Source organism: Branchiostoma belcheri, unplaced genomic scaffold, assembly GCF_001625305.1.
Source record: "Branchiostoma belcheri isolate BF01 breed outbred unplaced genomic scaffold, Haploidv18h27 scaffold26, whole genome shotgun sequence".
In the NCBI taxonomy this organism is placed as follows: Eukaryota; Metazoa; Chordata; class Leptocardii; order Amphioxiformes; family Branchiostomatidae; genus Branchiostoma; species Branchiostoma belcheri.
The window spans coordinates 513,448-538,851 of record NW_017803865.1 but is presented as its reverse complement, the minus strand read 5'-3'; the positions used below and the strand labels follow the sequence as shown (position 1 = coordinate 538,851).

The 25,404-nt window shown below is 41.7% G+C and overlaps 3 protein-coding genes across 4 annotated transcripts in view; 2 read left to right on the top strand and 1 right to left on the bottom strand.

The window, feature by feature from the left end:
* LOC109471857 (angiopoietin-related protein 2-like) overlaps positions 1-3,817 on the bottom strand; it is a 6,549-nt gene extending 2,732 nt beyond the window's left edge. The window contains exons 1-4 of the mRNA XM_019771256.1: positions 3,368-3,817; positions 2,952-3,038; positions 746-810; positions 164-268 (exon numbers count right to left, since the gene is read on the bottom strand). Coding sequence (XP_019626815.1) covers positions 164-268; positions 746-810; positions 2,952-3,038; positions 3,368-3,542 — 432 coding nt within the window. The 5' untranslated portion in view covers positions 3,543-3,817. The remainder of the gene's footprint in view (positions 1-163; positions 269-745; positions 811-2,951; positions 3,039-3,367) is intronic.
* Positions 3,818-5,891: 2,074 nt separating this feature from the next.
* LOC109471855 (actin cytoskeleton-regulatory complex protein PAN1-like) lies at positions 5,892-21,177 on the top strand. 2 transcript variants are annotated; one of them, XM_019771253.1, is made up of 21 exons: positions 5,892-6,027; positions 6,655-6,707; positions 7,085-7,175; positions 8,554-8,621; positions 8,920-8,953; positions 9,595-9,650; positions 9,959-10,006; positions 10,461-10,520; positions 10,724-10,771; positions 11,120-11,176; positions 11,834-11,931; positions 12,377-12,599; positions 13,459-13,508; positions 14,162-14,321; positions 14,591-14,779; positions 15,040-15,117; positions 15,253-15,520; positions 15,680-15,822; positions 16,214-16,320; positions 18,312-20,112; positions 20,237-21,177. In XM_019771253.1, exons 1-21 carry the CDS (start codon positions 5,940-5,942, stop codon positions 20,306-20,308), a joined length of 3,792 nt encoding a protein of 1,263 aa, XP_019626812.1. In that variant the 5' UTR covers positions 5,892-5,939; the 3' UTR covers positions 20,309-21,177. The 2 variants fall into 2 exon arrangements, with proteins under 2 accessions (XP_019626812.1, XP_019626811.1); XM_019771252.1 differs by having other exon boundaries at positions 11,117-11,176.
* Positions 21,178-22,673: 1,496 nt separating this feature from the next.
* Positions 22,674-25,404, top strand: part of LOC109471997 (transmembrane protein 56-B-like) — an 8,532-nt gene continuing 5,801 nt past the window's right edge. The window contains exon 1 of the mRNA XM_019771565.1: positions 22,674-22,912. Within this exon, the coding sequence (XP_019627124.1) occupies positions 22,674-22,912 (239 nt within the window). The remainder of the gene's footprint in view (positions 22,913-25,404) is intronic.

The following is a 25,404-nucleotide window of genomic DNA, read 5'->3' as shown; positions in this document are numbered from 1 at the left end:
TGTGTGTGTGTGTGTGTGTGTGTGTGTGTGTGTGTGTGTGTGTGTGTGTGTGTGTGTGTGTGTGTGTGTGTGTGTCCAGGTGTGTCTGTGTACATGTGTGCGTTGGTCAGTGTGTGTAAGTGTATGTGTGGCAGTGTAGAAGAGGAAATGGATACATGAGGACGTGAGTTTGAGATCTACTTACTTTCACAGAGGTTTCCATGTCGTCAGGTTTGATTCGCCACGGCCCACTGGGAATTCCAGTTACACCGTTTAGGTACGTGAATATCTGGGGAAAACAAAATGTACCCGATTTAAAAAAATCCTGACCATCGATCCCTGGAGTTTTAAACGTTTTTAAACTAGTCATTATCGCTTTATCTGCAAGTCTTAAGGAAAGACACAGATAATATGACGTAAAGGGGCAACAAAATGTGTAGCCTAAATATCTACTTGATGATTATATGTACAATACTGGGGGCGACTTTTCAGTAGTAGTGGCTAATGAATATGGGCGCTTTCTAAATGGAGAATGCACGGGAAGATTGTTGTGTTTCAAAAAAGTCTACTAGTATTTCTTTTGTTTCCACTGCATCCTTTACAATACTTTCAGACTCCCCCTGAAACACTGACTTTCACATAAAAGTTTTGAGGCACCATTTCTCTGTGTGTTTACTGGTCCCTTTGCAATTGGGTAAGAATATGTTTTGTCACCAATCCCCATGATCTTTTAGTAAATTAACCCAACAGGCATAAATTACCGTACCTTGGAGCAGTCAGTAAGCAGTTTCATGACGTCAGGAACAGGAGGCTGGCAACCGTCCGAGTCGCCTGCGGATGGAAGGTACTCGTGAGTGATTGTATGTTCATATCAATCATATGAATTGGAATGTGATGTTTGCCCAGTTGACGTGAATCGTGAATGTGCGTGAATATCGCTGCCGCTCGTGAGTCGGCTGTGGTTCCGCTAACCTCCGATGGGCGCAATTTTAAGTAACAAGTTTTTTTCCATTTTATCATGTCCTAAACTCAAACATAGGTTTTTTTATTCTTCTCCAGTGCACCCTACTATAATTTCAACCGTGTCGATGTCAGTCAAGTCGCGTGGCCCTCAACCATGCAAATCTGCATACTGTGCTTTGCTACTTGAAGCATCTGTACACATTCAGAACCTTGCAAACTACTAGACAACCACGGTTGGCTGAAGGTTAGCCATTTCAGAACCATTTCCCAGGGGAACAGTAGCCGACCAGTCACCTTGCTCCCAATCAACCTACTCCCTACCATGTCCGGGGAGTTGGTTCGTTTTCGCGAGCCATATTCGGCTGTGTGACAACTTTTTTGTTATGTCATGAAAGTTATGAAACATCCTGTATCTATATCTGTATCATTATAACCGGTATAACCGCCCTTCGGCGTAACACACCAGCTTCGCAGGCACGCGGCGCGGCGGCAGCTAGCTATATCACACCGAACGGCTTGTTACACTCAATCTCCACGATAGTCCGTGGTAAAAAAGTGACGAAAGGGTTTTGAGGGTCCAAGTGTGAGGTGACATTTCTCATAAACTGTCACGAAATATCATTAAACATTAACATGGCTGAAGAGTGTAAGAAATCGTGATTTTGGGGTGAAAATTTCTTTTGGCTCCGAACCTTACTTCCTTGCGCGCCAAGCGTAATCCGCCCGTTTGACCTAGATTTCGCTGTGCGCCTTCCTAGGAGCGGATTTGCAACCCCTCGCGCCGTGGACTGTTAAGAAAATTACAGTACTAGAATTTTCTTTATAATTTACTCGGGTATAGTCAAGGTTTGGGTCTTTCTGCCAGCATCAGTCATTTCTACCGGAAAATTTTTTTCTATGGGATTATGCTGCGCGAAAATTCGCAATTTTGTGCATTAATTTTGGAGTGAAAATAATGTTTTTTCCGTTGATTTTACCAAAATTAAAAAGGTTGAAGAAACCAAACTCAGTTGCTCTTGTAGCTGAAGAGATATCCTTTCGTCCCATATACAGTTATTCTCCTTCCGAATTTTTCCACGACAGAGACGGTCGCTAGATTTGAGGGTGTGCAGCTTCGAATAGAAACCCCAAATAAACTGGGGTGTGCCCCCTTAATTGCAGGAGTTGTTTAAAGCTTTTTAGTGATGATGCCCCTACTGTGCTTGGTTGCAACGAGTTCCAGTGTACGATAGTTCTGGGGAAATACGAGTTTTTGAACACCTTAATTCTTGGTTGATAACTCTGATATTTGAAGGCATGGCTGTTTCTCGTTCTTTTCTGGGCTGGTATCAGATACTTAGTGGTTGGTCCGTCCACCAGTTTATTAGTCATTTTGTACATCATGCACAGTAGTCTGGACATTCTACGTCTGTCTTCCAGCGACCCCCATTGTAGGTTTCTTTTCATTTCCGTTACACTAGCACCCCTTTGATAGTTATTCGTGCAGAATCTTGCAGCTTGGTTCTGTACCCTTTCCAGTTTATCTTTGTCTTTCTTTGTATATGGATCCCCGGTAGTACTGTCGGGGCATATTCTAGATTCGGTCTTACAAGCGACGTGTACGCAAGTGATTTTACCCTTGTTGGGCATGACCACAGATTGCGCTTAATCACTCCCAATGTCTGTTTGGCCTTCGCAGTGATGTTGTTAACATGCGTGCCCCACTTAAGGCTACTTGTCATTCGTGTTTGCACAAGGGAGCAGGGTTTGTGTCTCAGTGTTAGAAAACAAGTTTTAAAGTGGACCATAAGAAGACTTGTTCATTTTCCGAGGGGGAGGAAATCCCCCTCCGTGGCAATTCCTTACATGGTCGAACAACCCGGTTTGCTTTAATAAAGCATCCATGACTGTACAGTTTGTGTTAGAAAACAAATCTCAAAGTGGAACCCAGGAGAATTGTTCCTGAACACGGGCCTCAGCAAAAGCCCAGGCCGAAAAGGTTCTAATTCAGGGTCTAAAGAGATTCTTACCTTTATCGACCACACCCGCACGTCGCGCCTGCTCGCACAACTTGTTGATCAGCACTTGATGGATCGGGACTTTTGCCGTTGAATTATCTGATTGAAAAAAAAATTCGGCTTTAAACATGCAGTGCTTATACACCAGATACAGATGTTTTTGTCTTGATTTCCAAGTGGTTTCGTTTACTGGAGATTGCTTACGCGTAATATAACTTTTGTTGGGACTCATTCTTGAGCAAATGTTTTCAAGTCCAGGTCAGGCAACCGTGAGGAATAATACCACTAGATAGCCTAATTCAGGCGATGTAACGTTACCTGTAATGATGTGAAAATGCTGAATAATCACAGATAAATGAACGGAATCATGACAACCCTTGAATGGCTTCATACAGATACACGATTTCCACATGTATAATAGCACATACCTTTGTCACAGTTCGCCTTGCACACTACGTCAACTATCTCAGCTGGTAAAGAATAATTCTGTGGCGTGGCATCGTCGAAAAGAGACAGTGGCGCTTCCAGAATCTGCTCCAGTGAAAGGGACAATCGAAACGCAGCCACGAGGCAAAAGCTAAAGCAAAGCCGCGAACTTTCCATCCCTTCACCTGCCGCTAACTAACTTGAATGGGATACTGGTGTAAAAGTACTGCAGCGAGTTGAAACATCGATCTTATATAGATCTCATCATATCGATCATCAGGTTAAGTGTGCGTGGATTTCCGGTCCACAGGTGTTTCCAGGTCATGATCCCGGGACGCCTGAAAAGGAGCTCGAGGCTAGGTTCCTGGAAAAACATAAACGGGACGTCCGGTCGGAAACCACCTGTATGTGAATCAAGCTTCAGCCTCCTCGTCGCAGACACGAGCCTGTGTGTGTGTGAGTACTGTGTGTGTGTGTGTGTGTGTGTGTGTGTGAGCACTGTGTGTGTGTGAGTACTGTGTGTGTGTTTGTGTGTGTGTGAGTACTGTGTGTGTGTGTGTGTGTGTGTGTGTGTGTGTGTGTGTGTGTGTGTGTGTGTGTGTGTGTGTGTGTGTGTGTGTGTGTGTGTGTGTGTGTGTACGATTGCGATCTGTACTTTCATTGATTGTCATATTATTCTCCATGTCCGGGGCGTGGCGCGTCACGCCTCTACAATGTTTCACATCCGAGCGTGGGGTATTCTAAAAGGTGTGGCAAAAATTGGCGGAATGTTTGAACCGGAAGCTGGCTGTCACACACGGTGTTGAGGAGTTGACAGGACCACAACCTCGAGCGGTAACAGACGCTTCCAAGATAATTAAGGAGGTTGAAATACATATTCAGTATATACATGTATGAAAGTATGAGATTAACCGTTACATCAGGAAATCACTTTATATGCCAAAGTATAGTTATAGCTCTGGGAAAGTCGACAGAGCAAAGTGTGGCCGCAAAGCGTAAAGTCGTAATCAGCTCTGAGACGTAATTCGTAATCGGCGGCGAAAATTTTGCGTAATTCGTAAGTACTACTCCCCCCTCCCATGCAGGCCCTCTTAATAGTGTGAATCAAGTTTCTGATACATCATTACTACGTTACAGTAGTAACGTATCTGTATCTATAGATTGTGCATTGATTAGCAACGTGGAAACAAGTGAGGTAAAGCAAGGATGTGATTGAATGTCCTTGGGTAAAGTAAACGACATTGGCTGTCTTTTGCCGCCGGGACCATCCTCCCGAGGCAGGGGTGCTCAAGTTCCTTACTGGTACTACATGCAGCAAACGTATTTGCCGCGGGATAGCTCTGCCGTGGGAGAATTGCCGGGACAGGACAAAGAAATGCTTCCGCGGGAAGATTCTATCAATACAGATAACCATTGATACCTTCTGGGACCTTCGACCTACACCCTGTCATATCCCATACAACCTCAGTGGTGTCACTCTTCTCTGTTTTCACTAATGAGACATTTGTATACTATATGGAAACACTAAACAGTAGAAACACAGACAGACAGAAATACAAACAGACACACAGAAACTGGGACGAGGACAAGGGTTCCTGCCGCCAGAACCAACAAGAAGAGACCTCTATATTTCCAGTATCATCATGTACACGTGGTTTCCAAAGATTTAGAACAATCTGAACTTTTTTATTTGGATTTAAAAATTATTGACACACCTACCTGCTCCTAGCCTGGGTACCATCCCCAGTAGTATATTCGCAAACTCTAAACTGGTTATAGAGTTTGCGAATATACTACTGGGGATGGTACCCAGGCTAACCTGCTCCTATATTTTCACCATAATAGAGAAACGAGGAGAATTCAAATTTACGTAGACTAGCGCTAATGTATGATTGTATACAGAAGCAACTCCTTTGTACTTAATGTGAAAGAATTTGTAAATATTGTAGTGCAAAGGCTGTGGAAGACGAAATACACTTTATCTCAAACTGTTCCTTTCATAACAACGCTCGAAATGAGTTGACTATTCAAACTTCTACAATTTATCCCAATTTCACTAAACTTACAGACAAAGAAAAAACTATTCTTCTTTTAACTTCCCAAAGCCCACTAATTTTGGAAAATGTGGGACATATATATACGTCTTCCATGGTTTAAAAAAGAGAAGTCAAACTCCTTAGACATAGTTTTACCCTGGTTTTCGACAAACACCTTTCATCATGTAGATTTTAGTTACCTTATACTCGTACTCTGTTTCATTGTTCTTTTATGTTTGTAACTTGCAATTAGCCCCCGGGCACGAATTTGCAATAATCTTCTCTTAACCCACATTAAGGTCTTCATTCATTGGTGGATTTATAACTGCACAAGTTTTGTTTGGTAAATCGAGCAAATGAAAAACAGATGTCCACTCCCTCACTCACTGATTGGTCACTGGAGGAAAGGATTCGGACATTTTCGCGTACTTCTGACCAATGGGAGAGTTCCTCTGGGAATTACGGAAAATGTCGAGAGTGGCCGGCAGGAACCGAAGATAACTTCGGGTATCAGTCGGGAAGGAACTTGAGCGGAAAGATGGCGCGGATTTGGGACGAGGTTGTGGACTACAGGCAAACTGCTGAGTTTTGCCGATTGCTTGGAGTCAGGGAGGATGCAGATTTTGGTAAAGTCTAGTTTAGTAGTTAGGAGGCTGTAGTTAAATTGGATCCAAACGCTCTTTCATGGTGGAAAACGCCACACGCCATACATGTGCTGTGCACGCCGTATCTGACTTAAAAAAAAAATGTCCATCCGTCAATCATGCATACTTCAGTACTTTTTTGTGAGCGCAACAGTAGAATTTATTTTCAATACACGTTGAGTTGGAAATGTCACTTTGACTTATATAGCCGAAGTTGTGGACAAAATAGGTATTATTCATGCTGTTGTTGTTCTTTCAGTAGAATTTTTGCAGTTACACTACTGATTTTGACGTGACGAACTGATCGATCATGATCTGAAACGGACGGTGTTTCAGTGTTTGTTTACTTCCAGCTATCTCCCTATCTTCATCACTTCTTGTATAAAGTTACACTTGGTCAGGGATTTATTATTATATTGATAACTTTAGTTCAGGTAATAAAGGAAGCTTGGAAGGGAAAATAATTTTTCCTAGGTAACGTTACGATAACTGTCATTCATTCCTTTTCAATTACAAATATGTTATTTTAAATAAAAAAGATGAATTGGTTCATGTTGTTACATTATTCAAATTTTACCAGCGTGTTGTCTTTGTTTATTTGTTTCACAGAGGACATTACAAAGGCTTACAGACAAAAGGCATTGAAGTGTCATCCAGACAAGGTACTGTCTTAGTTTTGCATTATAAAGAATACAAAATATGTACCTAGATGTTAGAGCAAAACTTTGAGCATTCTTTGAGTGCTTTGCTAGGATGAATGTGTTAAACAGTGCCTATGCTCCCGAGTGGGCGAAGAGGACTAAAGTCAGTCAGTCATTGAGGGAAATAGTGGAAAGTCATGGTTTGTGTTAAATTACAATCTTCAAAGAACCCAAACTTTGGTGTAGGTGTGATTTCACCTACACCAAAGTGTCAAAAAAATGGGGGGCAGCCAGCTTACGACACCAGCGCGCTAACGACTACTCCAAAAGGTGCGGACCTGTCAGATGAGTCAGTTGCTAGCACTTGAAGCCTCACTGTTACTGTTTTTTCTTTCTAGAATCCAGATGATCCTCAAGCAACAGCCAAATTTCAGGAGCTCAGCAAAGCATACCAACATTTGCGGGACTTGAAGAAAGAACAGGATGAAGGTATGATTATCAGATACAAGACTAATTGTCTTATCATGTCCTGCGTCCATGAATATCACCATGATAATACATGGTACTCCAAAAACATGACAGGCCTTCAGTGCCCTTCACTACCTTACGGACTTGCAATGCAAACTGTCACCTGTATACCCATCAGTACCTTACAATAACATACCAGTTACTTAACAAGTACTGCTCCATCTACATACCCTGATAAATGGTCAGTTTGAGTGAAAGCAATCTACAACAATGAAATTTATTACATAGCACATGCCAAACCAAATTGACATAGCGAATTTTCAGACGCAATTCGACGTGTCTTTCAACACAGGCCCCTTGAACAGGCCCCTTGAAAAAAAGAAATTTAAAGGAAGAGCATGTGTGGTGATGGAATTTGTTATTTTCAAAGGCACCCAGTAGTACTAGTAGTGATATAGTAGCACACAGGATGTGCATGAGGAATTTGTTTGGGACAGTTGTGAATAATTGTAATCAGTCCAGGAGACTCACAGCGGAAACTGAGTCATTTTCTCTTATTGATGCTGGTGGCTGGTGGCAATGGAGAGTGGACACTTTTACGCATCTGTTGTATCAAACACACAGAACTGAGTCATAGTTATGTACTTATTGGTTTGTAACTCCACCTGATTCAATGTTTACAGGCGCTAGGCAACTGACCCTTGTTGAGAACCAAAAAACGGAAATGACACAGCACCGGTATTTAAACCATTCAACTGTATGCCGGATGCTTTTCGTGCTTCCTGTGACTGTTTACTAATGAGTCAAAGCCAAGCTGTAAGGTAGATGAAAGGAGACCATAAAGGTGTTTGCAGAAGTGTGTGAATGCGGTCAGTCATGCAAAGGCACGAGTGGTCAAGGTCAGCCTGCCAAGGCACTTCATGTCAATTGCTAGTAACAACGTCCTGGGCAAGGAGTCTCTCTGATTTGGGAGTTACACATTTTCCACATACCAAGGTCTGAGTGTATGCAACTGGCAAGTCTTTCATGTGGTCAGGTCTTTCACATGGCCTGGTTGTTAGAAGGTGAGGAGTCAAGGAAAAATATCTGGCCTATGGGGACCGCCATGGAAAAATCTTTGGTCTCCTTCAAAACCTTCAAACATATAGTATAACCATAAAAATGGGTTCGGAACCCCGTGTTGCCCACCAGGTGCACAGCGGTCCAAGTATTTCTTGTTTGCATTTATAAATTTGGAGAATAATGGCTGATTTAAAGATCTATATAACAACCATTATAAGAAATAAATTTTATATAGTTCTCATGTATTCTAACTAATAAAACAGTGCTGAAAATGCTAAACTTGTCAATCACACTGCCTTTTCACAATACTAAAGATCGCCATTTTTTTCCTTCTTAGATTTTCAGAGTGAAGAGGCATGGGAATATTTTGATGAAGAGGATGATCCAGAAAGTTTTGCAGAGTTTGTGAGTGACGTCTTGTGACCGCCTGTCCAAAAACTTCCATCTTCTTTTTGTTGTTGTTGTTGTTGTTGTTGTAAGATAATCTTACATTTAATTCAGGACAGACTGGAAAGACTTGTGTAATGTGGCCTTAAGACTTCAAGTAAGACTTCACAAAACATTCTTTAGAAGTCTTACTTGGTAGTACAATGTATATGTACTGTAGTAGTATGTCACACAATGTAGTTTTTTTTCCATGAAAACAAATACTAGAACTGCTGTTATAATTGCTACAAATTGTGTTGTTTTGCTTTTCCCTCAGTTATTCTTTTTGGTTCTGAGAGACCTGTACAGAAGTGAGTATATAGACCTAATGTGACATTTTATAATGCTAAGGATTCTTGTTTAAATAGATTATTAGTACTTTTCTGAATGGTATGCTGGGGTTGCCCTATATAACTTTAGCTTTTCAACATTTACTATCTCCTGTAAATTTTGAAGTGTTGCAGTGGTTTATTTTCCGCCGTGAGCTCTTCACTGCAAATATTTGACACTGTGAATATGCATTTCCAATGTATTACCATTACTTCTGTACTACAGAATTATTTCACCTGTGAACTTATAATACAGTGAATATATTTTCCCCTTGTTCTATCCCAATATCAAATCTCAACAAAAACAAATAAATTTACAGTTTGTACTCCTGATTAGGGCTACAGGGAGCTTTACAACAATTAAGTAATTGACTGAGTACTCAAAATATGTAAAAACAATACATCTCACTCCCATAATTATGGAATGGAGTCAAATATATTAAAGCATATTTACCACTGATAAAAACAATATATTCTTCTGAATTTTGTTGAAATTGTTCTTGGTACTTTTCAATTTGGTAGGACATATGTTTACGGTATTGTAGCTCCAGTTTATAGTAGTAACATACCTCCATTTTGTGGATGTGTAATTATCCTATCTGACATTTGTCTCTTAATTATAGATGGGTATCAACCTTCAGAAAGAGACGAGTATCGCTTCTTCACACGCTTGAACAAGGTTGGCAATTTGACGTTAACATCAGCTGTTTTGTTTGTGTTGATATACATCATACTTACATGTGATTTATATAATACAACAAGGGAGTAACCTGTTTTATTTGTGGTACTAAAACATTAGGATGATCCAGATAGTTCAGAATACGTAACTAATTACATATACTAGTTTATCATCTGTATATTTAGTTAATGAACTTGCTGGTGCATGCTTTGCAATAGGTACTTCCAAACACAATCCTCAAACTGTATGTAAAAGCACTGAACCTAATCACAATACATTGTACATTTTTTCTACTTACCATCTCCTAGAAATTCAGGCGATACAGAACTGAGGATGAGGACTTCACAGAAGAGGAGGTTTGGTTACCTTAATTTGTCTTATGATATCAGATATATATCTACCATATAGATTAAAACAGAGTTAAGTATAAATAAGTTAATATTCATGAAGTTGAAAAAGCTCAGTGGGAATTAAAAGGAAGATTTCACAGGAATTTTTTTTCTTTTTTGATACTGAACCTGTATGTTGTTCCTTTTAATTTCTAAAGTTCTAATAAACTCAGTAAACTTTATGTAAAACACTCCCCTGTACTACATACATATTGGGTTATGATTGTGTTTCCCCAATTGTAATACATGTATATTATTTTGAAGCTGCCACATTCCTCTCTTTTCCAAGGAAAAATCTAATAGTACTCACTAAATGCACAAGTAAGAAAGTAATCAAAATAAACAGTATATAAGATGAAGAGTACACTTTCCATGCATAGTATTGACTACACTTTTGTGTTGTTTTAATGTTGCCCTGCAGCTGCAAAGACTTCATTGCAACAAGGACTACATTAAAGATAAGGCCCCAGGAAAGAAGAAGGTTAGATGAACTCAGCATTCTATTGCAATCTTTCCAAATGCTTGTTTAAGATATTGTGTTTTCTAATGTATATAATGAAAATGTGTGGTTTAGTATACCTCGGAAGGTCTAGTAAGTGATAAAACAAGCATTGTTAATCTTCCAGGTATTCAGCCTTGATTTGTAAATGACTTAAAGAAACCAAAGTTTTGACTTCTTTACAGAGGGGAAAGAAGAAGGTGCAGCAGGACAAACCTCCCCAAAATGTCCAGGTAACAGTTAAAGGAACTATGTTGTGTTGGGTGACTTGTCAGGCTTTTGCAATGTTGCTACCATGGTTCATTCTAAGTGGCAAGAGAATACAGTTATACTTCTTCTGTGTTGACATCAATGTAGTATGGGTATGACATTTGTTCATTAACAAAGTTGCCATCAGGCAGGTTTTAACATTTGTACCCCCACGAAAAGCACTACACATGTATTTTATTTATTTTGTAATGCCTTTCCGTGAGTTGTTTCCAATTAACCAATATTACACTGAACATTACTTCTCCTTAAGTTTACACATACATGTACACCATATTTCATATTTCACACTTTGTGTGCTTTGTTTACAGCAGAATCGTCCAAAGAAAACAAAAAAGCAGCTGAAAGCAGAACAGTACAGAAGAGAGCAGGTTGGTAACCTTAGTCACAATAAATTTCTTGCATCTTTTAAAATTCTTAGTCTTACTAAAACTTACCATCATCATTAGAAGTCCTTCTCATTATGAGGTGCAGCAAGGAAAGTTGAACCTCTAGAACTATTTATCAGTCATTGCAGGCAGAAGTTCAGGTCCTTGTTTATTAGTTTCGGTTTTGATTAGTGTCTTTAGTGTTGGAATAGGATGGCCTATCCTCTAAAACTTGTAATGCTGACTACATGTATATAATGTCAAATTTTCACTTATTTGTGCTTAAATGTGCTTATTTCTGCCAAGATGTTGCTCTTTTTTGTGAAGGATTCCAGCTTTGTACATTCTGTATCTGTATCATTATAACCGGTATAACCGCCCTTCGGCGAAACACGTCAGCTTCGCAGGCACGCGGCACGGCGGCAGCTAGCTATATCACACCGAACGACTTGTTACACTCAATCTTTGCACATTTGATTGCAGGAGTTGTTTAAAGCTTTCTAGTGATGATGCTTTGGTGGCAACGAGTTCCAGTCTACGATAGTTCTGGGGAAATACGAGTTTTTGAATACCTCAATTCTTGGTTGATAACTCTGATTTTTTAAGGCATGACTGTTTCTTGTTCTTTTCTGGGCTGGTATTGTCCCTTGGTACATGTAGGAAATCAAGCAGTTGGCTGAGGAGATTGAGAAAAGGAAAGCAGAAGAGCTGGAACGTCAGAAGAAACAGAAGGAGAAGGAAAAATCTACTTCCCTAAGGTGACAAATATGATCATCTTATTTGCATTGCAGATTGTTTCAATGGATTAGGATTTGTTGTAATCCTCTTAATTCAGGTTTCGGTTACAGGTGTACTATATTTGAACAATTTGTTCCATATAAAATGGTACCATTAGCACCAAAGTGCATAACATAGTGTTCTTAGCTTTTTTTTCAGCATATCATTGTAGCAAAGTCTGATACATTTTAGCAAATCTTGTGACAGTGTACTAGTACATTGTGTATTGTATCTGTATCTCCTATTATTTTAATGTAGAATAATTTAATGTCAGTGTCATCGGTAGTCTCCACTGCCATAGACTCTCCAAAACTTCCAAGATTCCACAAATGTTTTAAAGCCTCGTTGTTTACATTGTGGGGACAGGCACTGGTGCCATCTGTTCCATCTCCCTAACTCATATGCATCTTGACATTACAATTTTAGGTCTGAAGCAGACAAACTGTACAGTGACTTATCCTGTGCAGAGACAAAGGTAGATAGGAGACCTCAGCCAAGTATGCCAGAGGCAAATGCAGAGTTTGAGTTGACTGTGGATGAACCACATGGTAGTGTTCATGAAGGAGAAAAGGAGGCGCGGATAAGCCCACGGGAGCTGAGGAAGCAAAAGAAAGAGCGAAAGAAGCAAGAAAGAGAAGCACAGTTGAAGGTGTGGACAAACAGCTGTGTATTTTTTTTTATTCTTTTTTTTCAAATGCACAACTATAAAATGTATGTTTTGTGTTTGATCAAAGTCTAACTGTACCATTATGGAGTTAGCACACAGATGAGCTTTCATTCGAACTAAGAAGTTTAATTGGCGTCTAATTTTTTACATGAAGGACCATACCAAGAAGCTGACTTTTCAGTTTCCCTTTTTTAAGAAAGGTGTTAACTTGCATCTACATGTATATAACATTATTCAAACATTATGTGAACATACAGTGGTGTTTATTGTTGTGAAAATATGTATGGCTCTATGACAAACTTAAACTGTTCTCCAACTCAAAATTTGACTCACCAGGGAAATTTTCGACTGAATCACTCAGTCTTCCTCAGCTATCTGACCCAAATGCTGTGGACACGTGATTTTTCCCACGTGTGACGTCAGCAAAGGGTCAAAGGTTGTCTGAAGTCGATATCGCCCCCCGTCCCGGTTGAGCGATGGTTGAAGTGCCCTGATGTATATGGCCTCTTTTATGCCTCTCTTGAAGTAATCCTGTTCGGTATCCAAGATTCTGACCCCCTCTAGATCCACTGTGTGTCCCGGGGGGCGATATCGACTTCAGACAACCTTTGACCCTTTGCTGACGTCACACGTGGGAAAAATCACGTATCCACAGCATTTGGGTCAGATAGCTGAGGAAGACTGAGTGATTCAGTCGAAAATTTCCATGGTGAGTCAAATTTTGAGTTGGAGAACAGTTTAAGTTTGTCATAATGTAATTTACCAACTCAGATGAACTTTCATGCTTATGTATGGCTCTGTTGAGATTCAAATTGTCAGTGTTTGTTTTAACCTTGTTCAGATGAGGATGAAGACAGCCCTAAACATTCCAGATGCAAAGAGTCCAAAGGGGTAAGGTGATTTTGATTGGTTGAAGGTTTTAAGAGGGCCTGCATGGGGGTTGGTGCTCAGAGCTGATTACGACTCTATGCTTTGTAGCTAATGTACTATTACAAATTACGTTCATTTTTTGGGAGGCTGCCTATGGATTTCAAAGACTAAAAAGGCCTGGTTACGCCTTACAAAGAAGGGCATGCAGGCCCTTTTTAAGTCAAGTTACTAAGTATTCTTGGAAGTAGCCATTTTTACTGTACAATGTTTGGGGAATAAGTGCCAAAGTGGGTTCATGGTTCCTACTGTGTCTGTGCGACAAATGCATTGTGGATAATATATCAAAGTCAGTTGAAGGCTTCTGCAACAAAACATGTCTGGACATCCATAAATTATGGTCTAGACAAGAACTGGTGACAAGTTAGGGGTCTTCACCCACAATGCACCAAGCTGGACATGTGCAATCGAAACCATGAATGCAACCCGCTCATTACTGGTGGTACATTGTACGTACTATGCTGTGTCCCTGGGGCTGCTGTTTTAACACATGGACTAATAGCTGTGGATCTTGATGGGGAGGACTTGAGCAAAGGGTCACACTTATCTTGCTAAGTTTTGTGCTTTAGATCATCATTTGTAACTGTGACCAATGGTTTCTCATATTCTTTCCTCAGTACTCCCAGCACTGCAGACCAGTGCACTATAGAAGATCTGCAGGACGAAGCCTCCAGTGTGATTGACACAGATGTACGGAGGGCAAAGTTAGAGGCATTCAAAGCAAAGTGTCTGGCCACTAAAGCACAGAAGGAGCAAGATGTTCAGCTACCCAAGCAGGTAACCTCTATGAGTTTGATTACCCTTACAGTTGCCACACATAGAAAAGATGCAGGTTGATAATGTGATGTATTGTTTTTGTTTCATTGGTTTTTGGATGTTATGTTAAGTGACCATAAGCACAAAAAGTACTTAGGCATACTACTGAATAGCCAAACAAGCCATCATCGAGGCAAAATAAATTGATTTGTGTTTGTCTGGAAAATATTAGAAAACTATGTCTGTTTTTGTTAAACAATAGGTCTAACATCAGCATTTTGTTGTACTAGGTAGTTCCTGAAGATACACGACCAACTGATGAGTCAAAACCCTCATCACATGCTGATGTAAGTCACCCATCTGCAACTGGTCAAGGCTTCAGGGCACCAAAACCTCAGGTCTGTGATAAAGCACTGCTTGAGAGGCATATGCAACAGTATCATGAGCTGATGAAGCAACAACCAAGGAGCCATACACAGGTGACAAGAGAAGAATTACTATGGATATCCTACATAATGAAATGCACTGAAGCTGTATTTGAAATTTTTATCAACCAATTGCCAACCTTGGTGAATGATGCCCCCTATCTCTTGGCACAATACTGCAGGTTGGCTTGGAGTGACTTCTACTGAGTTAGAGTTGATAGGATTTGTTGCAAAAAGAACAATACTGTCATGGTATTTTAGGGATGCCCTTTAATGTATTGCTTGTTTATTCTCTGTATCTATTGTTGTTGCAGATTCAACTGAGTGTAGAGAGACAGCCAGAGTTGACACACACGTGGACAAATCAGCAGAAAAAGGGCCAACACAACCATGTAGGTATCTGCACTGAATGAGTATAGAACCACTGCAGAAAAATTGCTGTCAAGGTACATACAATACATACATAACAAAGTGTTTAATGTATTAGAGTTCTTGCTGTTTCATCAAGCTTTTTTTGACTTGTGCAGGAGGAATGGCAGGAGTTACGACGTGTGATGTTACAGCGGGAAAAGGAGCGGGAACAACAGCGGAACAGACAGGAGCAGGAGACACTGAGGCGAGAGAAGACATTGCCACATGGTGCAGCCAAGGAGTGGCCTGATCCCTCTGTCAACACTGATGCAACACAAGAGCAGTGGGAGGATGCAGGAGCCTCCTCAGGACAGGCAGCATCCGGCATGGCCAGTGGGTACAATCATTCCAGTCAGCCACTAGGGGAAAGGTGTCAATCTGAAGGTGAGTACTTGACACTGTTTTGCTGTGGCTGTGTGCTCGGCAGAAAATGCAAGCCCTAACAAAGCCACATAATGACACATTGCCTTAGTGCTATATAGCCACTTGGAAAAGCATTATGTTTCACCTCAGTTGAAGATGACTACTTTCCTTTCCCTCTAGGCAGTAGAATGGTGCATGAGGAGGTGTGGGAGGAGTCAGGGTGGGAGGACTGTGTACAGCATCAGGCCCCACCAGCAGCTCAGGCCTGGAGGAACACCAAACCTGCCCCTCCCCCTGCAGTCAACCGCTGGCAAGAGAGACTGGTAAACAACTTCACTTTATGTTTGTGTACACAGGAAATTTTTATGACCACAGTTTCTTTTTCGATTGTAATAAGAGTAATCATATCATACTACCTTAATTTATTTCAGGTACAGAGCTGTGCAGAAATCTTTTATGTCTCCATGGTATGATCTATGGGAAAACCAACGTTGCATTTTGCAATTGTGTAGTACAAACTACAAGCATCAAAATGGTACTACTAGAAACGTTTTCAATACATTGTTTTTAAAGGACTAAGAAAAAGAAAATGAGTGGTGTTGGTTAACTGTATCTTGCACCATTACAGATACATGGGGAAAGTGTTTTTAGCCTTAGCATTAAAATCAGGAGTCTCAATTTATTGATTTGGTTTTTTTTTTGTTTATGTCCCAGGAGTTGATGTCCCTGTGCCCCAGAACTGAGCAGGATGAAGAGGAGATGTTAAGGAAAGCCATAGAGCTGAGTCAGCAGCAGGCTGTAGAGGACGAGCACCGCAGGCAGTAAGGAAACATTCATCAAACTTGTAGAGAATTTGTTAATCAAAATTATCAACAGTAACAGTCCTGTTCTACAGGACTGTGTTCTGAGCTCACTTTAGTAGTAAAAGTGATAGTTAAAGGTGCCCTAAGCGATATCTGGCCGATATTAGGCTGGGAGCATTCAATTTCAAAAGTCTGTCTTTTTGTCACATTTTCACGTAGTATGTTGAATCAACCCTATCCTATCCCATACCGATAGTCTTGGAGCAAAAATTCGATGCCGCTTTGCCGTACGAACGCCGTGAAAAACTACGTGCCTCCCGCCGCCGGCAGTGGTGTCGGCCTATTTTTAAATTCCGAACGCCCGCAAACACTTCCGACTTCTTCCGACCAGAGCCGAGGATGAGTCACGTGGTTTACCGCGACCTTTCCGAACGCGCCGAATCAGTCGAACCGCAGGTCACCGCAGAACGTGTTATTCTCTAAGATACGGCATTTGCCGAGTCACGATTTGACCCAGTTGCAAGGGTGTAAGCCACTGCCTATATTGTAACAAAAATACCTCAGACCTACATAATGTTTATACTTTTACATATCTGCAGGATTTGCCGTGTACAACCATGGAGATATTTTGTGCATTGCAAAATGACAGCGAGCGCTACGGCCTTCGAAACATTAGCAATTTTTGGTCAGTTTATTTGTGCTTGTCTTTTTGGCTGTTCGACTGGATCCCATTAGCTAATACCACAGTGTGATAGCCCACTTCTTCGCCTTTACATTGATACCAAAGACCCCCGGTAAATTTTAGGACAAACGCGTTTGCCCCCCAAAAAACTATGTAAGCTAATGACACACACCATCCTGAGTTTCCGCTACATTTTGAAACATTTCGCGTAATGTCATAGAATTCGTTTCTTGGTATGAGAAATTGTATGAATGTGGCTACCACATGCAATATAATAAGTGATATGATAACATTCAAGTATATACAAAAAGAGGAATTTAATACAAGGTTCTGACCATTCAAAAATCGTCAAATTTGAAGTCAATCGGTTTCGAAGTCCTGCGTTCGATCCATGGAACCAAGGCAGCGCGTTCCATTTTTCGCGGAAGTTCCCGAAAATTGCCGACGGGAAACGTTGGATTCCGTGATTTCAGCCTTACTTACTCTAGGCTAGAGTAACTAAGGGTATGATCGTGCTGCTCGGTTTTGCGCAGTTTTCAAACACGCATAATATGAATTTAGCACGTAAATGTGCTAAGGCCACACCAATTTAATTTGTTGGTTCTCGGATTTTTTCAGAAAAAATATGAAGCGACAGGGCGAAAAAAAATAAAAATAAAAACAGGTCTAGGCATCCTGTTATAGCCCCAAATGCTACAATATGAGCTATGAAGTCAACAAAAAAGGCTGGGTTAAAATTTAAAGTATAAATTTTGAACTTTTAATCAAACCACTGCATTGATAGATGGAAAAAACTGTAACAACTAGGAAGAAAAGGAATTTCCTCAACTGTTGGGGGCAAAATATGAGCATTTTTGAGTTGATTCAGAACCAGAATCTTTTTTTTTTTGCAAATCAGAAAAAAATGAAGAGGCGAATCCGAGAACCAACAAATTAAATTAGTGTGGCCTAAACAGTGTTAGTAAATGTCAGTAACATAAATATTTCAGCATTCTTAAAAATTCCATATTTTGAGCACTGAAACTGCTTAGGGCACCTTTAAATACATGAGGAATATCTCCTCAGGTTCCTTTGTCTGAGAATGGTGTAAATGGGTGTCTTGAAGATGGAACCAGTTTGTGAAGTCTTTTGTTTCTAATACAGTGTATATAGGTTTTTATTCCCCTTCACTGCTGTGTGCCTGCAAAACTCGACAACTATACTAAAGCCTGTCTAATGCCAGTAAAGGAATAAAAAGAGGCCAACATATGTCATGTTTCTGACATGATGAGACAACATGACTGCACTACCTTACTTTACTAACTGTCTGTTTCTCGTCCCTTGCCAGGGTGAAGTTTGAGAAGATGATTGAAGAACAGAAGAGGAAATATAACGTGTTTCCCTCCAACAGTGCACAGTCCAGGAGGGCTGAACCTTACTACAACGGGGCCAGTGATGAGGACTTCCCTCCAATAAGTAATGGAGCATCTACGGTTGTTAGACAGGCTGGAACAAGCTTTGCAACTTGTCTCAGACAGTCAAAGACAGAATGCCAAGAACATCTGCCAAGGTCCCATGTTGGGATGTGTGTGCCAGTTAGTGAGGATTGGGAGTCAGATCTAACAGAGGTAGTTTCCCACCCACCTCTGATGAAGGATGCTAGAGAGCCATGTAAACCCATGCAGAGACCAGGTAGTGCTGTGTCCTCCAGAAAAATCCCAGCCAATCCCAAACTTCACAATACATCAACAGAGCAGAGTCTTGAAAGTCCAGACGATAACGCTACCGAGAAAACCACATGGCTTCTTTCTGGGGAGTCTGTGTCAGAACCAATATGGGAAGACACTCAAGATGAAGTTGTTTCTGGAGAAGGTGAGGAGATGAACAGAAAGGATAATGGACTGTCCAGATTTGGACATTTGTTCAGCAGTTCCAATATGGAGGAGAACATTGTAAACCAAAGTGAACCGACTGCATTGTCAAGGGACACAAGTGGTCTTTATTGCCCAAAGGAGAATGGTTCAGCCGGGGAAAGATTCAAAGATGTCCAAAAGAGCCCACCAAAGAGGCACCTGTCAGGTTGTGGAGACACAGAAGATAGCAACAAGTCTCTAAAGGCAGAGGAAAGATGTACCTTCTCAGGAAAGCCCTCTACTGTCTTCCCCTTTGGTGCAAGACAGCCAGAAGGATACTCTCAACTCAGGAATAAAGCAGATCAACCACCAGTCAGTGCACCTCCGGGTTTTCCAGCTCCTTCAATTACTCCAGGAGTGCACGTCAAGGCCCCCTCTGGGTTTCATGAGCCTGAGATTGGTCCCTTGAGGAACCCATCTCCTCCCCCATCAGACAGTGTGGGTATAAGCAACCCTAGGCCTCCTCTAATGACACCGCTTCCAGTGGCTGTTCCACCGCCTGGTGTGCTGCCAGGTATTCCACCCACCTTGTTCCCGCCCTACCCTGGTTACCCAACATTCCCAGCTTACCCCTTCCCTGGCATGTTCCCCTACCTCCCCATGCCAGCCATGCAGTCCCCAGTGTACATGTACTCCCTCCAACAAGTGCAGCATGGGATGGGCAAGTTGTCCAGCAGTCACAGCAGTGAAGAGTCTGGTGGAGAAGGAAATGGATACAACAGTAACAGACAAAAGATGACAAGTTACTCAGGAAACACTGTTGACCCGACACAGGCAGGTCCTGTTCAGGCAGCTAGCACAGCAGCATCCTCAGGGATTCCCACTGCAGCTAACTCATCTACAGTACACACCACACCTCATATGCCGTCCCCAGCTGTTCATCCTATCTGTAAGAACACAAACGGCAGTGAGGATTTGCAGGTAACACAGCAACTTGCCAATCCCAGGAGTAATGATGGTGCAACAGCAAAAAATAAGGAAACCTTTGACAGAAGTGTGTCCGACAGGATACAGTCCTTTGATGGTGAGAAAGATCCTGTTCCACACAGAGTAACCGAGAGGACGACCGGGCATTCAAGATGGGTGGGAAGTCGACCCTCGTCTGTTCGCCATGTCAGAGGCAGAGGGGAAGCTGTTGGTGGAAGATTGGAGACCAGTGGTGCTGCATTGGAAGGAGACTCCAAGAGAGAACCTGCAAAGACCGGTGGTCTTTACAACAAAATGAGGTCTTTCAAGGTACAAAATGCAATTCAGTTCTCAGTTGTGAAAAGATTTTTTTAGAGCTAAAAGTAACCTTACCACAAGGGTTCTGATCATTTCAAGTATTACTAACTGTACGGTATGTTCATGTATATTTCAGAGAGCACCTGTGGCACCAAGATTTCAACAGTTGCAAGATCAGCAGCAGCGGCAAAGGGGTGGACAACATTGAAGATCAGGACCTGATTTTATGACTTAGGCTTCTGTAAGGATTCTAGCTAAGACAGTTATAGACATGCAAGCTACATGAAGAAGTATGACCAAGCATAGCTTTATAGATTTGTGATAGTCTTTTAATGGGAACAGATATGTTACTAACTGATCCACTATTTCTGACTTTATTTGTCAACAAAGCTCAACTTGATGTTTCCTTTTATGGAAACAGAAGAACCTAAAATGCCAGGACCACAGGACTACTATTACTTGTAACTACTTCTTTGCTGAAGAAAGAAAGAAGAGCAGTTTGGTTAATCTCCTATGGAGGGCTTATCCATGCACCTTTTGTGAAGGTTCAAGCCTTAATCAGTCAGCAAGGGCTAAGTACATTTAATATTAGAACTTAGTGTGGTTTGACTCAGTTATTACTAATGTGTAGTTTTAGTACTTAACATTTAGTTCCTATTATTTACAGAATAGTTTTGGTTAAAGATTGTTATTTTGTTCAATAGCGATTTCAGTAAATGCTCCCACAAGAACTGCTCATCTGCTGCAGTCAAGCTTACATAGTGCCCAGATTGTTGTGGCCTTATCTTTGACTGGTCTGTGAACCTGAGTTTCACATCCAGTATGCTGTATCTCTCTGTGCTAAACAATTTTTAGGTCGATGAGTGTGGTACACATGGACGCATTGTGACAGGGCTGAAAAGAAATGCAAATGAACAACTGTTTTGATACAAACTGTCATCTACTAGTAAGGGGTAACAGGGTCGGTCCCAGGTGGTTTGATGTGTTTTGTGTGGAAAGATGGGTCTATGTAGGAGATATGTCCTCATATATCTATGAGAAAACATTTTGACCAATAAAACAAACTTTGAAAATGAGCATAAAAACTCATGTCTTTGTGCCATACACATTGCAAGTTTAGGGCACATTTATCAAAGATCAGTTTCCGCCAGTAAGTGAAAATGAATGTGATCTTCAGCCAGTGTTAGCTGAATTGACTGTTTGGTGTACCAGGGAAATTCCCTGACCTCGACTGGCTCGACAAGTACTGAACAGTGGACCACGCTAAGGATGGGGACCGGTTTTTCCAGCAGCACAACAGCCTGGATTCTACTAGTAACTCAGGACCTCCTGCTCCAACAGGGTCACTGACCTCTGGAGCACCAGGCCTGAAGGAAATTGGGTCAAACACCTGACAAACGGACGGAAATTCGCTTACCTTGTTCTTCAATTGAATCAGCTTAATTAAAAACTCCAAATGTTTAAACAAAACGCTCCTTTAAATCTAATGACAAAAAGTATTGGCTGTTAGGACTATGGTTTCATTTTCTTTTGAACGTTGAAAGGTTGAACTAAATCAGCGTCATATTTTATTCCTGAGGGGTAGTCACCCACAATGATTTAAAGGTCACTATCTGGCTACCAGAAATGTCATGCACTTTTGGACTCACCAGTTTTCAAATTTAATTGCAATTGGAAACAAAACATAGTTGAGGGGGACAAAAACAACTGTCAAGTTCTTGGCCAATATCATGAGAAGGTTTAGAAATGAGCGTTTGTGTCTTCAGCCACCTTTGAAGATGCACAGGCGTTTTATTCCAGGTTCACAGGCACACAGGGCAAGGCATTCTCCCGAGGCAGAGGTGCTTCCCCGCGTATTTGTCGCGGGATAGCTCTGCCGTGGAAGGATGTGGGCAAGGTTAACTGGATACTAGCCAGGATTTGTTTTGGCTGGTATTGTTGTGTGTTGTATGGGCGCGTGCCCGTGCTTTGTTCCACTCAGGGGTTCTGTTGTTACAGGGCGATACAATTACGCGATCAGTAACACCCAACTGTCGTGGCTAAAGTACTTGTAGGATAACACCAGGGATAACACTAGGATACGTTAATTACCGGTATCCAGAAAACTTTGCGGACCGCCAGCACACAGTTTTATCCAGCTGTTCCTATTGAAGGGTTTATATGGTGTACCCCAGGGGTCGCGATTAACAACGAACACCTTGCTTTTACATTGTGAACCCCACGTCCCATAATATTTACCGAAGTATGTGTCATACATGCGCTCATTGACCAGCCAGAAAACTTTAGAATCGCCCACCCTAACATCTGCTTGGAGATTCACGTGCGCACAGTGAGAATGTGGATCACGCGATGTATGGTGTGCTGCCATTACTTTGGGACAGACCATTTTGCGAGGGGTTCATAGTTTATGCCCAGGGCACAATAAGCGATTATATGTCCGTAAAAGGAAGCTACAGATTCTAAGAACATAAAAATTGGTCTGTTGTAATCATATATCTATGCGACAACAGTTAGATAGCAGGACTGTGGGAATTTGGTTGGATAAATCAGGTCTGGTAGACCCTGTGACAGAAATGAACTCGTCGATCGCCCCATTCTCAGACTTGTCAACCGGCGACAACATGTCAGAAACCGGCGCTCTGCCCATCAGCGACAAGTCCCCGTCCGACGTCAGCTACCTCACGACTGTCCTCTGCGCCATTGCCGTGTTCTTCTGCATCTTCAAGTTCGTGTCGCCATGGCTGCTCCAAGCCGTTTTTGGAAAGCGTTACGTGTCGCTTCCGGATCCCAAGAAAAGATTTCTAGACGAGGCGTGAGTACATAGGCCAGCCTTGAGTACATGTATTAACATTAACGTACATGATGTAACAGTACCTCGAATCTGGGTGGGTGGTTCAGTAACACACATGCCCTTTGTACTTCATACACAAACAAAGGTAGTTTACACGTGTATGCAGGTTTGACTTCCATTGCAACTACACGTGCTCGTCGTACAGAGTTGAATGCAGCCGTCACGGTAATTGAAGCCGGATGAGAGGTTTACGCCTGGTTTACGCCAAAGCAAACATAATTTGGATACCCAGGAATGAACATTTCATACAAACCTAGTATCCAGGTTCTCCCATTCAGCTGTAATCAGCTGATCTAGACATGTCCACTTCTACTATGACTACACGTATATGCCCAGACTGCCAGCCACATTATTGATGGTAACAGTTAGTTACACCCTAAACGCGGACAAAGGTCAACATGAATTTGGGCACACGCCCTCTAAAAAGTGAAAGCCCTGTTTGGCTCTGTGTATTTTCTGGACAGATTGGGCTGGACTGTTATCCCTGTCTGTGCACTTGTAAAAATGATCTTTTATTTACAAGACTGACAATGAAAACTTACATTGCCATGGCGATGGTGGTTGTTGTTATATTGTTTTCTTGGCACTGCCATGATTTCATGCTTTTGGGGAAGCCTTCTGGTCTGTCATGAGTTTTTTTTTAAATAACAGTTGAGGTTGCAAATCTCTAGTCTCTACCAGACTCCTTTGCAGGCTGAATAAATAGTAGAAATCGGCAAAGGGGGAAATCATTGGCCAGAGGAGTTGGCCGGCCATAGAGGGTCCAGTTTGCCTGCACGGAGTCTGTGGAAAGTCGCTACGATGAAAGGACATAAAATTAATCCGCTCATCTCCGGAACAAGGACAGTAGCTTAGCACCTCAGATCATTTAGGCCATAAACACCCCGGCGTGCAGGCCCGCGCGCAACCAAACCCCGCGGGGTCTCTCCTCGGGCCCGGGCCGATCTGCACAATGTGACATCCTGGCCACCGTGAGCAGGTTTGCTAAGTCAGTATCAGCTCATTACTTGGGAACTAATATCAGCACCTAGTCTCTGACATGCCTTATTAATTCAAAATCTAGCAGAAACAACCCAAATTTTCCCACATAAACACGACCAGCCCTCCCCACTCGGTGCACCTCGGCACATGTTTGGATAGACGAGCGTGAAGAAACCTGCAAATTGCTGCAATCCCTTAGTTCCACTGCCCATTTTAAACGCCAATCAGCCTGCTGAGGAAAGCATACATGCTTTATTGTTCTTCACAGATGTGTGGTTAAAATCTAATCCCCTGTGATGGATCTTGTAAAAGTTTGACGAAAGTTTTTCCAGAAAGCGCCCAGGCCCCGCCGGGCACGCTACCGACGAGTCCATTTCGAGGGAACACGTTGTGTGTAAAATCATAAAATATCTACCTTTCAATGTATATTGATACGACTTGAAGTACATCCTTTCAGTATGACAGTATAACTATAACTGTGATATATTATTACTGTACGATGTCATATCTGCTATCTTTTGATACGGATTTGAAGTATTTCAAACACGCTTTCCCCTACACACAGAATAGACTCTCCCATGTCCCAAAATGGCGATAAAGCCGCCCGTGTAAGAAATCAACACAGAAGACATTGTTTACGAGGGTTTTCTTTTGAATGTTCCTGATTTTAACGGTAATATAGCCATATAGCCCCTTAAAATGTAATTCTACCGTTTATTTTACAATTTCCATGGGGAATATAATTTTGACAAACCGTGGACAAGGAAAGTCAGGCCGATACGTTTTTCATGTTTTGGGAGGCCTGAGTCCCGGCCCGTCACACTTGACAGGCAAAGCAATAAACGGCTTACTCTGGTACTTCGCACCTATTTAAAACCCATTTGTGGACTTCAAAGAGGATAGCGACTTTCCACAGACTCCGTGCAGGCAAACTGGACCCTCTATGGCCGGCCAACTCCTCTGGCCAATGATTTCCCCCTTTGCCGATTTCTACTATTTATTCAGCCTGCAAAGGAGTCTGGTAGAGACTAGCAAATCTCTGGGAAAACCTGCCCCACTTTTCTGTGAGCCCTGGGGCTTGTTCTATATATACACAGGGGAGGGTAGGAGTGATCTTCTGTACTGTACTGCAGTGTATCTGTCTAGACTTAACAGATAACAAGGTATACATAGTTATATATTTTCCTATCAAAATATTATATGTCATCACCAGCAGCAGTATATTAATAAACATTGATAGTCATAAGCTTCATTGCATCTGAACACTGGTAATTGTATATCGTTATTATGAAGTTAAATACCCTATGTGCATCACTGCCAGAATTACATGGTACAGAATTACAAGGTACATGTGCCTTGTTACATGTTAAGTCTAGACAGATGTTACTGTTAAGTCAGTGCAGTTCAGTAGATCACTCCTACCCTCCCGTGAGTGTTAGTGAACAAGCCCAAGCAAAGTAGGGCATCCCTGC

Bases quoted from the DNA above. Each gene is read 5' to 3' on its own strand.
- LOC109471855 (XM_019771252.1), top strand. From the start codon at position 5,940: ATGGCGCGGATTTGGGACGAGGTTGTGGACTACAGGCAAACTGCTGAG. The intron at 6,028-6,654 runs GTAAAGTCTAGT...TTTGTTTCACAG, and splicing joins CAGGGAGGATGCAGATTTTG to AGGACATTACAAAGGCTTAC. The intron at 8,622-8,919 runs GTGAGTGACGTC...CTTTTCCCTCAG, and splicing joins CAGAAAGTTTTGCAGAGTTT to TTATTCTTTTTGGTTCTGAG.